Below are 13,506 nucleotides of genomic sequence, written 5' to 3' on the forward strand. Positions count from 1 at the left end.
TCATAGTTTACCAGAGCCAAGCTTTAATAACTTGAAAAAGGGAGTAGAGGTGCTTTGGGCCAAATATTTAAGAGCCCCAGATCTGCTTTATTTGCGGCCTGTGTACCCAGGTAATGAATTGGAGAGGAAAACTTAAACCTGGGGGAGGATTGACTAATAAGTAATTAGAGGCTGGTATTTATGCCTGCAGTGCACTTTGCAGGTGGGAGAGCCCAGCACAGATGGGTATTGATTTTATTATGTATTCTAAACCATTTCCTCTGAAAATGATGGAGTTTGGTTCTAAGGGCAGCTCTGAGTGAGCACTGTGGGGAGCACGTTGGGAGGCAGCGATACACCAAGTCCTTCCTGACTCAGAGCTGCCCCACTCCAGACCAATTTGTTGGTTGGGAGGCTGGGTCTGTTTGGCTGCACTGGAGGAGGAACTCCTGGCTTCGGTTCTGCAGGGACGTGTGCAGACGGCAGTTCCCTGCAGGTATCTGCTGAGGTCCAGCATGCTGGATTGGCCTCTTCGACTTGGGGGGAAGGTAAATTGTGAGTTGGCTGAACTTAACAAGATGAAATGAGGGAACAATTAAAGAAGTGGGAGTTTATACATTGAATATAATTGTTAGGGTGTAGCTTTTTGGAACTTCCTCCTACTTCTGAAAAGATGGGAGTTTCCTTCTCATTTAGTCAAATGTTTCCTGAATGGGTGCCTAAAATAGGGTTGGTCTTCTGGGTTTTTTTTTTCCCTTCAGCAGTGACTCACCTGGCTTAGTATCAGCAATAAACTCGGAACCACAGGTGGAAAATGTGCAGAGCCAGACAATCCAGCTGGCGTTCCACTTTCTGTGTGTGGCGCTGACAAGAATATAGTGTTTGGACCAAATTCAGGTGGGAGGAGATGTTTATTTCCCTTCCCACAGTCTGCAAAATGGCTTTTGAGACCTTGCGATCTATTCGGAATTAATGTGAGGCTTCTTGAACAGTCACTCTGCATTAATGCCAAAGCATTCCAGTTGACATGAGTATGTCTTTTGTCAATGTAGGTAGGTCTACCTCCCATTCCTTTTTCTCTGCTTGTTTTGCTGGGGAGATTATCTTAGAGAGAAAGCTGGCTTTTCTGTGGAGCTTGGGATTGCAAGGAAGATTGCTCTTTGCTTTGGCGCATTGGTAGAGTTTTCCCCTTACAGCTTGGATAAGGAGGTCCTGTCTGGTGGGCTGTGTGGTGGGTTTCAGCTCTGTGTAAAGGAGAGGTGACTGGAAGGGCCACAGGACTTCATTGTTTCCAGCAATGCCTTAGATGACTCCAAGCCTCATGTACAGAGCAAAGACCCAGGCACTGGCCAGGGAAAAGTGAGGTAGTGGTATTTAATCTGTACTTCTTTGTCAAGCAAGGAGGTGATTATGCTTACTGCAATGAGTGACTCAGCAGTTATGGGCAGTGAGCAGGAAATAAGGTCAGAGATGGACCCTGTCATACAGCAGGGAAGTTTAGATATGGGTTTAGACTCCATAACCATATACATTTGCATCACTCCAGACCAAACAGAAGAGGAGCTCTGGGGATTTGAGCTGGGCCAGAGAACTTTGGAAAGCAATGATGGGGAAAAGATGAGTGAGAATCTCCTGCTGCCTAGTGACAATTCATAGCAAATGCTTCCTTCTGCCTTTGGGCTGCAAGTGCAGAGGCAGTTGGCAGGAGTGCACAGCACTGGAGGGTGATGTGTTGTGTAGAGACTGACTGGTTTGCGCGTTAGGAACACACTTGGAAAGAAAAGAATTGGATGTGGCTAAAAGGAAAGGTTTGGATATTAATCCCTCCTCAAACAGTCAAGCATCTTACTTCGAAAAATGAGCACAGAGTTGGGTAAAGGCTCAGGCTGAACACTGGGAGTACTTGGGGCAACCTCAGGAAAGCGTTGCAGGAATCCTTGTGTGGAGCTTTGTGCGCTGGAGAGGAGGAAACAGAAGAGCTGCTCTGCAAGGGTGACCTCAGGCCTTGCAGTCGTGACTGTCGCGGTTACTTGCCAAGGCGTGACTGCCATCTAGTGACTCTGCGGGGAAGAGCAGAGCCTCTGAGCTGCTCTCGAAGTGGTACGAGACCAGGACGGTTTCTTTCCCCTCAGCCATCCTTGTGCATTTGCGTTATATCTGCCCTCTCCTCATGCCCCACGAGTTGTCTAGCCCTACAAAAGGTAATGGGGCAGCAGGCTCAGAGGGCAGCTGCAAGAAGCACCATTTGTCATCCAGTTAATTGCGAATGGAACAGTGTGGGCTCTTTTTTCCTCCCCAGAACCACAAAGAGGACCAAATTGTAACATGATGTTTCTCCTCCTCTTAATCCCTTCACTTGCTTTTCCATGCAGAATACAAACCAAGCTATGTCCGGAATCGCTCTATTCGTTCTGTATCTGTTGAGCTGGGTGGAGCTGTTTATAATGTGGGTTTGGAGGATGGATACCAGCCTGTCATACCAAGAAACATCTCCAGGAGGCACAGGATGCAGAGGGCTGCTCTTCGTGAGGAGGAAGATAAAGACATGGGGGAGTACAGCGGCACTGGTGGCATTGCAGAGTATGCAGCCCCTAACCTGATAAAAGTGACCCACAGGTGAGTGCACGTGGTGTGTTTCTAAAAGCTTTTGCTGCCTTAGTGGCTGCTTTGCAGAAATGGGTGTGTGAGCTTGTGATCAGCACCTTGTGTCCCTTTTGGATACCCGGTCCAGCTTCTGTAAAATTCTTATCTGTACATAACCTTTTGGTTGTGGTTTAACTTTGTCACGTACAAAGGAGCAGGAAGCTTCTGTAGAGCTAGAGCAGTGCTTTTTGTGTCTTCTGCACTTTGGAGACCACAGTGGCTGAGCAACGCATGCTTCCAGTGAGGACAAGAAAAGGGTGGCAGCAGTTGTGTGTACACTGGTGTGAAACCAGGAAATGCTTTACCCATGAACCCAATGTGGAGTGAATCCCCTGGCCTGGCTGAGGAGCAAAGGCTCAGACTGCAGCGTAACCTGGTCTCACGTCATTGAGACATGAGATTCTTTGTATTTCAGACACGGGTTTGTATTTCAAACACCAAATTGATCCTCGGGGAGGAAATAGCCTCTTGCAGCTTCCTGCAGGGCAGTGCTAGGAGAGGAAAATGTGTATTATGAATGAAGTTGGGGAACCGGGAGCATTGGGAAATGAAACAGACTGAGGGAGAGGTGCAGGAAACGCCTGGATGCTAATAGCTAAAACCCTTTTGCTCAGTGTGCAAGCCCAGGGGCTGATGTATCTTCAGCTGTGCTTTATTGGTTTAGTCACTGTTTCTGCTTGTCATTTATCAGGATACCCACCAATTATTGTTAAACACATTGTTTAATGACTTGCTCATGGAAACATGCTGGAGCCAGTCAGCTCTGTGGAAATGGGTGGGTGCCATTTGACTTTGTCAAAGGGTTGACAGGGTTAGAGACTCCCTAATATGAGGAAATGCACTGGGGAGATTCTCGCCAGGGAACTGGGCCTCTTTCTTACCCCAGCTCTCAGGAGCGTTCAGCACTCATAAAGCAATAGTTGTGCTTTTCCTCTGGAAGAAGTCAAATTGACTTTTTGCTGCTTTAGTGGGTGAATCCCAAACCCATAGAAGGAGCTGTCAGGAACATTGTGCATAATGCATGAGAAGTCCCCAGAACACTTGAAGGAAAGGCAGCAGTGGGACAACATGGGTGAGGTGGTCTAAAGAGCATAAAGGAGTGTTGAAAGTGCTCAGCTTTAATTGAAACAAGCATTCAAAATGAGCACATGGTATTTGTGAACTTCTCGGGTAAATCTGTCAAGTGCTTGGTTTTGGGTTGGTTTGTGGAGCTTTTGGGGGTTGGTTGTTTCTTGGGTTTATTATTGTTTGGTTTTGAAAAAATTGTAAATCCTGGATTGCATCGGAAGCTGGTTAAAAATAAGGAATTGTCAGAGGAATTCCTGCCTTTGGAGTCAGGAAATATCTCTGAAAAAAATTACCCTTTTTATAGGAAACAGCAAAATTTCTATTCCCCCCCTCTCCTCCCTTTCTGTTGCAGTAATACCTCTTATGAAGAAGTACTTCATTCTTGCCCCTACCTCATCACTTAATCATGGCCCAGGAAATTGCTTTGGAATAATGCTTTCAGTGCTTGCTAGTTACTAGGGATTGTTTATATAGCAGCCTAATGAATAAGCAAGATCTCCGTGCAGCACAATTTCCATACAGGAATTAAGCAGCTGACAGGTCCTGCTGGATAGGAATATTCTCCTTGAATTTTTCTACTTCTGACAAATTTCCATGGCAACTGAACCCCAGACCCCTTCCCTGGCTCACAGCACACCCTGCTTCTCCTGAATGAACATCGGTGTTTTGAATTCTGCATGTCATTTCCAGTCTGGCTTCTCATCTCTCCTGGAGCTGTGTTATTAAACCAGCTGTTTATGTTGTCTGTGTGTAGCCACTGTAATGATCATGGTTTGCTTTTCCCTGCCAAGGTGCTATATCCTGGAGAATGATACCGTTCAGTGCGACACAGATCTGTACAGGTCACTGCAAGCTTGGAAGGACCATAAACTCCATATTGACCACGAGGTCAGTGCTGGTCACAGTTGTGCCTTTTCAGGGTGGGTTTTTCTAGCCTGAGTTTCTATGGGCTGACAGGATCATGTGGACTGTGTGTGTGCCTGCGTGTCTGCCTCTGGGTGTCTTTGTCCCTCCCTGGGACCTTGTGACCTTGCTGGCTGATTTCAGGGTAGATAGTTCGGGGATAATGAATTGTTGTTACAAGGTTGTGAAGATGCTGAGTGGAGGAGAGCGCTGCAGCTGAAGGGAGAGCTGAGACATCTCAGAAGCCTTATGAGATAAATGAGAGACTTCTAAAGTGTCCTCACCCTGGGAAAAATTTCATCTGGATCTTTTCCACATCTTATTAGCCCTGCTCCCCAGTGCACCTGCAGCTGCCAAATGGAAGCCCAAGGAAAAGGGAGCTTCATTGGTTTCAGTGCTTTTAGGTTTATTTTGCTTGCTGGTGTTTTCCTTAACCCTTGCACTTTGGAATGGAATTGGTTGTTTTTAGGCTTGTGAATATGAAGACCCAGAAGATGCTTTGCCCTATGAAATCTGCCTGTAAAACTTCATTGACATCTTTGTCATTAATTTTTCTCCCCTTGCACATGTGCTGTAGAGCACAGGAGCAGGAGCCACAGTGGAACCAGCAGTGGCTCCCTGCCTGAGGCTGTCTCCCCATGCTCCCAGTGCCATGTTCTGCTGTCACAGCCAGTAATCCCAGCAGCAAAAGGTGCCAAGGAGGCTTCCTCCTGCTGCAGTTGCCTTTTGGAAAGGTGGATAATCTGTTTGTCAGGGGTGAGAGTCATGGAAGGAGGTGAAGAAGCAGCATTTGGTGACACAGGAATGGGCTGGAGCGGGTTCGGGTAGGACTGACTGGGGCTGTGTTGGTTTCACTGTGTCTTCACTTTGGTTTAGATTGAAACCTTGCAGAACAAAATAAAAAACCTGAGGGAGGTGCGAGGCCACCTGAAGAAGAAGCGCCCGGAGGAGTGCGACTGTAACAAGATGAGGTATTGTGCACTTCAGAGTCGTTACTTGTGGGGTGCAACTGTTTGTCATCACAGGAGAGATCAGAGTCTGTTTTGTTAAGTGGTTGCCCACTTCCTACACTGGTGTAGTGCTTTCTAGGGAGATGGAACGCAGCACGAGTACAAAGCCCACCTCCAGCAGGCAGGAGTTTATTTTAAGCTGTGGGTTTGTTCCTGAAATCTTGTTTTCAACAAGGGCAATTTGTCAATATGGAGCAGAGTTAACACAGATCTCTTTTAAAAGAAGGGTGTGTAAAGCATATGGGATAATGGTGTGGGAAGATGGGAGAATTTTTTCCAGTTGGGTTTTTCAGGGCTGGATGTGTTACCTCCTCAGATGCCACTTCTCTCTGTCATTGGTATAAGAGAATGAGGTTTTGAGCATAGCACTTAAGTCCTTAGACCTCATACTTTACAGACGTGAGGTACATAGTGGGTATAGTCCATGTGGATTCTGCAATGCAGCTTCAGCAACAGGCCACTAAAATATGGAGAATGTAATTTTTTGGGTTAGGCCAACCCATACACAGAACCCATGGCAAAAAGGGTTTAAAATGAAATCGGTAGTATTCTAAATGGCAAATCTCCTGAAAGTTAACATTACCATCTTATAACGCACTGCTTTCAAAACTGGGACTAACAGCTGAGTTTATTTAATACACACTGTAAAGATGAAGCTATTGTTATGGTGAATGGCTTATAGTAAATGTCAAGAATGCTACATTTCTGAGGCCCAATCCAGGAAGCACTTACGTTTGTGCAGAGCATTGTTAAGGTGAATAATGAAGTTAATCATTTGAGTTATAGATGTTTAAGTGTTTGCAGAATTGCACTGAATCAGGTTTTAACATTTAGGATTTGTTAATGGAATAACCAGTGTGTGTGTGAGATAAAAAAAATTGAGTGAAGCCAGTTCTTTAATAATCTTTGTTAATTTTCTGTAAATGCATTCAATCTGCCAGGAGCATTCATAATTTAAAGGATTTATTTTGGCTTGAAGGGAATTTTAGTCTGACCATTTGCTGAGTTCTGATGCTCTCTTTAGAAAATAACATTCACTGAACTTAGTTTGTCTTTGCTGAAGTGTGCAGGGAGTAACCTCATGGTCAGAAGGTGGTGCCAGTGCCTGAAGCTGCTTAGTTTTTAACCTTGGAAATTGCACAGAAAGGAAAGTTCTGCAAAATCTTGTAGGAGTTTCTGCAGACAGAGCCAAACCAGTAGAGCAGCCCAGCTAGGATGGAGCTCACAGCTCCCGAGCTCACAGTGGTGGGACAGTTCCATGGATCTTGTTGAAGTTTTCCTGGAAATTCTAGCTGGTAACAATGGAGGAAAAAAACCAACCCTAGGAAGTACAGCTGGTATTTAAATCCTTTCATTCAGAGGGAAAATGGCATGAAGGTGGTGTGAGCTGTCATTTTATCCTCTGTACTAATCAGGGACTGGTCAGTTGAGGAAATGCTGTAACTGAATTATAAAGCCGTTGCTTTTATCTGTCTCGTGTAGGGAAACAAGAACCAATCCCAACTAAAACCGAAAACGGTAGCGGTTTGAGGACACCTGCTGCAATGCAGGATCAGAGCACCAGGTGTCGCTGTGCGCAAACGCGCTAAGGAAAGAAAGCGGCACAAGGCTCAGAAGTGCCTGACCCGAACTAGCCAGGCCGCTTTGTGTTCATTGATCACAGAATGGTTGGGGTAGAAGGGAGACTGAAGAGCACCCAGTTCCAACCCTCTGCCACGGGCAGGGACACCTTCCACTAGACCAGGTTCCTCAAAACCATGTCCAACCTGGCCTTGAGCACTTCTGCCAGGTGTGGGGCATAATTTAAAGGGAGCAGTGACACTGGCTTCAATCTGCTCCAGCTGCACTGTGATAGGGTGGTACAAATAGGAGCAGTTGCTATTCTGTTGTTCATCACCCATGCTGTTTTTATTTTCCAGTTACCATTCCAAACACAAAAGCAAACTGAGGCACAAGGGATCTAGTCTTCATCCTTTCAAGTAAGTGAAAGTCTGTTCCTTTGAAAGAGGAAATGCAAAGATATTATTACCACATTGTCCATTCACACCAGTTACAAACTGAGTAAAAGTAGTAGTATTTCATTTCTCCTGTATTAAAAAGAAGAAACACACAAAACCCTGTGAAGGAACATAAGCCCGTGTTGAAATGCTTGTGAATTCTGAGGTAAGATTCCTGGTGGGGGAAATGCCACAGCACAGATGTCAGACAAGCCTATAAGCTCTTTTGGCTTAATTGGTTTTTATCTGTGCCATTGAATTGTGGAGTTGCATCCAGAGCCATTTGGAAGTCATTTAATTAAAAACTACTGGTTCAGTCTTTCCCTCAGAGCAGCTTATTTTATTATCTATCTGTCTGCTTCATTATTTTTGGTGTGTCCAAGCATAACCGAGCTGCATGACCTCCTGTGTGCAGGAAAGCCCTACAGGAGAAAGACCGGCTGTGGCTGCTTCGAGAGCAAAGGCGGAAGAAGAAGCTGCGCAAACTGCTTAAGAGAATAAAGAACAACGACACCTGCAGCATGCCAGGTCTGACCTGCTTCACCCATGACAACCAGCACTGGCAAACTGCTCCCCTGTGGACATGTAAGGATACTTTAAACTATGTAATTGATAGGCGGGTACTGGCTAGGCTGCTGGGCTAGTAGAAGTTACCGGTCTAAGCTCCGTAGCCAAGGCCAGGAAGCCTTCCTCATAGTAAATAATCTGTTCCAGTGTTAGTGTTATCCTTGCACAAAAGGCAACTGAGTTAAAAAGAAAACCAACTGCTAATAAAAGCCTTAGAGATGATGCTGTGAATGGGACAATTAGTGTAGGATCTCATTGTCTGGAATGCTTCCAGAGAAGCCAGGGGAAGCACCTTGCCAAGTGAGGCGTGCACAGAACAAGAAGCTGATGCCAGAAGGCATTCTGTACTTCAGAGCTCAGGAGTGGGAGGGAGAGTAACTGTGAGTAAATACCATAAAGGGAAAGGCATCATAAACAGTGCTAAAGCCAGCAGCGTGTAGCTCAGTCTTTGCAACTCTTCAATTTGCAGTGGGCCCTTTCTGTGCCTGTACCAGCGCCAACAACAACACGTACTGGTGCCTGAGGACAATCAACGAGACCCACAACTTCCTGTTTTGTGAATTTGCTACTGGATTTTTGGAGTATTTTGATCTCAATACTGATCCATATCAGGTACCTGATCAGAGATAGCTCAAGAAATACATCATTGTTCCTTACTGATGATAAATTGAAATTGCATGGTAATGGTGGAGGACATAGCAAAGGCCTAATTCATTTAATGTAGCATGATTTGGCTTCTCTTCTGTCACAGATAAACCACATATATTCCATATATGAAAGATACTAGAGAACAACAGTTACTAATGAGAATCCCTATTTATTGCAGCTAATTAACGCAGTGAATACACTAGATAGAGACATTCTCAATCAACTTCATGTCCAGCTCATGGAACTGAGAAGCTGCAAAGGGTATAAACAGTGCAATCCAAGAACCAGGAACATGGATCTGGGTACGTGCCTCTCCTAGTACACTCAAAATGGGGCTCTTTCTTACTTAATGTTATGAAACTTTGCATCAGTCAAAAGGATTTTAATATTCATTTATACTGGTAATGTCCTGCTGGGGCTGGTGGCTGCATGCTCACACTTCAGTATTTGTTCACTTTGAGGTAATGTTTCTTAAATTAAGAATGATATTGAAATAGGTTAGTGACGAGTACTGCTGAGATGCAGGGGAAAGGGATGAGGAAGGAACAAAACCCAAGTCCACCACAGCCCAAAGTATAATTTTGGGTCTTATTTAGTACCTGCAGCACCCAGAGCTGTATGTTTTGAGATCAGCAGGTTTTGGCAGTTAAAGACATTACTGAAGGTCATTTACAGAAAAGTTTTCAAGACTCCTTTCCCAGTTTACAACTTCTTTTTCCTGCAATAAGGGATTAAATGTAAGAGTTAAAGCTCCAGTTACCACATATGGAAATACTTCTCAAGGCAGTGGATGTTAATCTGTTGCTATTCTTAGGTCTGTTTTAAGTTGTACCTTACCTGATACCTTACTCTGTTAGTAACACTGTTAATTTTTCTTCACCTAGGACTTAAAGATGGAAGCTATGAGCAGTACAGGTATATTAAATTATTATTCTTTAAGTACTACCTACCTGCTAAAAGATTTAGGGGTGGGATCAGCAACCCCATGGATGGACACTGCCTGGAATGGCAGTTGGGAGATCTTCCCACCCAGTTACTTGGAAACACTGGAGCTGTTTCTGTTTCAATGTCACAGCATGTTCTGATCTTTATAATCAAAATTCAGGCTAAACTCTTCTTTCCTCGCTTTCAGACTGTAGTGCTGGTGGGTTTCTTGGTGATGGTTAACTTTTTTCTCCTTTTGCTGCTTGGAAACTAGGCAGTTTCAGCGTCGAAAATGGCCAGATGTGAAGAGACCATCATCTGCCAAGTCACTGTGAGTTGGGAGCAGTTCACAGAAAGCATTGGTTTTTACTTACCTACCTTCCCTTCCTTTCTTTCCTTGCATGCAGCACCACTTTCAACATCATCATTTCTTCTTCTGGAATGCTTAAATGGGAAATCCTCTAACTTGTACAAGAACTATGATAGTGCTACCATACATTCAGCTACTGCTGTACAAAAACACTTGGTGCATGTTCTGGGAGCATCAAGAGCAAGGGCAAATGAGCAAAGGTGGATGCTCAAGAACCCAGTTATGATTGTCATTCAAAATTTCAGCCCATTATGTTGGTTTTGTCTAAATGCAAATCTGTAGCAGCTGCCTCGTGGTCTTTCACACCATCCAGGAAGAATAAAACCAATTTCTCAGAGGATCATGTATTTTCTTGCTATTTATCCAACCACAGCAAAGTGCAAGTTAGAACAGGGAGTTGACTACAAGACAGATCCATACCTTTAGTTTTTGTTTCATTCTGACATCATACTAAAATCTAAGCTTGCTTTTTACTCACTTCACTTAACTACCTTTTAAGATTTGATAATACTATTTTCAACTTGCCAGAGTCCAAAGGTGACATACATGTTTAAAGATGTGAAAAACAGTGACCTTTGCCATGCCAGTTATTGTCTCTGAATCTCCTGTTCAAAAGAAGGTTGAACCATCAGCTCTTTAAAAATCATGAGATGCTCTCCAATTGTTCAGTGAAAAAAGATGCACAGATACCTCAATAGACACAGTCCAGCAACCCCAACTTGCCAGAGAGGATTTGCTCATTTAGTGGTAGTATCTTTAGTTGAAGACTGGCTTTAGAACTAAAACAAAAGTTAGAATTACTGAGATACAAGTTTTGTACAGGGTGAAGCTTCAAATGCAGTTGGACTGTTTCTGTGATATACCTGCTGTAATTTTAGAAGGGGTCCATGATGTGTTTCAGTTGTTTTTTCCTGCATGGAACCATGACAAATACCTAACTGCTTCCTCCTAGGACACTAAATCATGTTCTGTTGTGTTTTTCAGAGGACAGCTGTGGGAAGGATGGGAGGGCTAACCTCCCCCAAGTGCTGCACCTCCGTGAGGATACAGACTGGCCAGAACTTGAGTCCATGTACAGACTAAATGACAATGTGTGTGACTTCAGAGAGAATTACAACATTACCCTGGAGGACTGGATAAACTTTGAGGCTGAACTAGATAGAATGTTTGCACTGGTGAGTGAACTAAATACCTGCAGTGAAATGATGGGAAATGCTGTCAGAAATACAGGTCTCTGAAATCCACTATTGTACCTGCTTTTTGCTTTGCATTATACCTCACCTGCTTCACAAGGTTTTACTTTGAGATGACACCACTAACACTGATCCAGGAACTGACAGCAAAGGGGACAGGGCTACATCCCAGAGAGGATTCCCGCCGCAGTGTGCAGTGTGCGCAGGGACAGCGGATGTACACTTAAACCACCCTTCAGTTCAACTGTATCAGCAGCTGTCATGAGAAACACTTCAAAGCCAAGTACAACTCTAAAGCAACAGTTAGAAAATGTGAACATTTTGCTTCTAACTGGAGATGATGAAAAAGAACTTGGAAGAGAATCAGGAACTGAAGTGAGCAGCACTGAACATTCTCAACACCATGCTATTTCTCAGCTTCCCTCTGAGGATACATTTTAGTTCCACACCTACTTGTACATCCTGTTGCCACCTCTAGGAATATTAGGGAAAATCTTGACTAACAGGATGCCAGATTTTGGAGGGGGTTATGTAAATATTGCTCAGTATACTGTTTGAAAAGAAATTCCTTCAGGTTATGAAGAATTTTGTTAATAAAAAGAGTGGAATGCCCACACACCAGTTCTCCAAATGTTACTTCATGTCACATAGTGCATTTCAGGAGTTCTCCATTTTTAAAGTACTGAAAAATTTCAGTAAATGTACATCTTCAATTTTAATGAACTCGGATTTGTATGAAGTTTTTTTATGTGGCAATATTATACTGTATGTTCAAAACCAAAACAGTTCCTTTGAGAAAGCATTTGCTTGGTAGTGTAACTTTGACATTTACTTTTAAAAAGGCAGCTCCAAGAAGTTCAATACTTGTAGCCAATAAAGAATAATATAGTTAAGAGTTTAGTCTACAAATCAGTAGATGTTCTGAACAACAGTTACTGTTTAAAGGCTTGTAAAGGGAAAACTCCATCATTTTACTACAGAAGCACAGTGTACAGAGTCTACTTGAGTATTTTCATAAAGATGCTATTAAATACATTGTAGTACAGGCACTAGAGGTGATATTTGTATTTATACATTTTTCATGTTAACCTCCTGTTTTCAAGGCACATGCAGGAGGGAGCTCGTGTGACAGACTCGACCAACTGTGGCCTTCACTCTTAACAAAGAGGTATTTATTTCCAAACCACAGACTTAACTTGCACTTCTACAAACACCGTGTAAAGATACACCACCACCGAAATGATTTTGAAACCCTTCCTGGCTTTGCACATCAGGAAATTCTAGTGGGATTACTTCATAAGGGACACAGATCTCTGATACCACACCCCCAGACTAAAACTATACTTGAATTTAGGAACTGAGGAAAAAGCCTCACTCCAAAAAGTGGCACTGGGGTTTTCACAGGATGTGTTAGACAGTAAAACTAGGCTGGAGCTTCTGTCTGTATCACATCTAAGTCAAACACACTTCCCAAAATTTTCTTCCCAGGTTTTGATTTTTTTTTTTAATCTAAGTAAAATACAATTGTCTGAATCCAGCCATGGATTTGGTTTCAGTCATGGATTATCAGAAACATCTGCTAGATTATGAAGACTATACAAATAAGTAAAGAACACTGAATTTAAACTCACCAGTGAAACAGATTTGCTGCTTTCCAGAGAAAGGCATTCGCTGTCTGCCATCCCCCGTGAGTATGCTGGTTTAGATTAAAACAAATCTGCACTTACCTTTTGTTGTGTTCAGCCTGTAGCCTGTGACGAGATGAGGGTGTGACTATCGCAGTCCTGCAGGGCCAGTGTGGCTTTTCCTGGTAAGCCTGAGAAGTTGCCATGTCCCTTATGCAGAAACCTGAGTTTTGGGCCTTGTAAGGGGGACACAGTGTAGCTGGTGTTTTGTGAAAGGCAGGTTCTTACCAAGTTATGGGAAACCTCTAGCCTTTTCTCCTCCAGCTCTGCTGAAGACTGCTATTTAAGTTGAAAAAGACATAAATTCCACTTGGTGTCACTGCAACATCAGTTGCTAAATGGGTCTCATAGATGCAAGATCCAACTGCCACTCCCTGAGCTCCTACAGTCAACTAGAAATTAAATCATTTGCTATACCCACCTTTCCTCAGTAATAGCACTGGATTTTCTCTGACCTTTCCAGGATACAGTTATCAGCCTTAAAGTATTGACAGCTAAAACACTGCATCACCAAGTTCC

The 13,506-nt window shown here is 43.6% G+C and overlaps 1 protein-coding gene across 9 annotated transcripts in view; it reads left to right on the top strand.

Moving 5' to 3' along the window:
- SULF2 (sulfatase 2) overlaps nucleotides 1-12,197 on the top strand; it is a 144,311-nt gene extending 132,114 nt beyond the window's left edge. For 8 of the 9 annotated variants that reach the window (XM_061375381.1, XM_061375382.1, XM_061375380.1 and 5 more), the window contains 10 exons: nucleotides 2,352-2,595; nucleotides 4,482-4,578; nucleotides 5,470-5,564; nucleotides 7,523-7,582; nucleotides 8,016-8,185; nucleotides 8,637-8,779; nucleotides 8,994-9,117; nucleotides 9,700-9,730; nucleotides 10,014-10,070; nucleotides 11,094-12,197. In XM_061375381.1, coding sequence (XP_061231365.1) covers nucleotides 2,352-2,595; nucleotides 4,482-4,578; nucleotides 5,470-5,564; nucleotides 7,523-7,582; nucleotides 8,016-8,185; nucleotides 8,637-8,779; nucleotides 8,994-9,117; nucleotides 9,700-9,730; nucleotides 10,014-10,070; nucleotides 11,094-11,124 — 1,052 coding nt within the window. In that variant the 3' untranslated portion in view covers nucleotides 11,125-12,197. The remainder of the gene's footprint in view (nucleotides 1-2,351; nucleotides 2,596-4,481; nucleotides 4,579-5,469; nucleotides 5,565-7,522; nucleotides 7,583-8,015; nucleotides 8,186-8,636; nucleotides 8,780-8,993; nucleotides 9,118-9,699; nucleotides 9,731-10,013; nucleotides 10,071-11,093) is intronic. The other variant, XM_061375384.1, reaches the window with a different exon arrangement.
- The last annotated feature ends 1,309 nt before the right edge of the window (nucleotides 12,198-13,506 follow it).

The sequence above is a fragment of the Neopsephotus bourkii genome, unplaced genomic scaffold (genome assembly GCF_033783945.1).
Source record: "Neopsephotus bourkii isolate Nb327-2 ecotype Australia unplaced genomic scaffold, CSIRO-AGI_Nbou_v1 NB_1663, whole genome shotgun sequence".
Lineage (NCBI taxonomy): Eukaryota > Metazoa > Chordata > Aves > Psittaciformes > Psittacidae > Neopsephotus > Neopsephotus bourkii.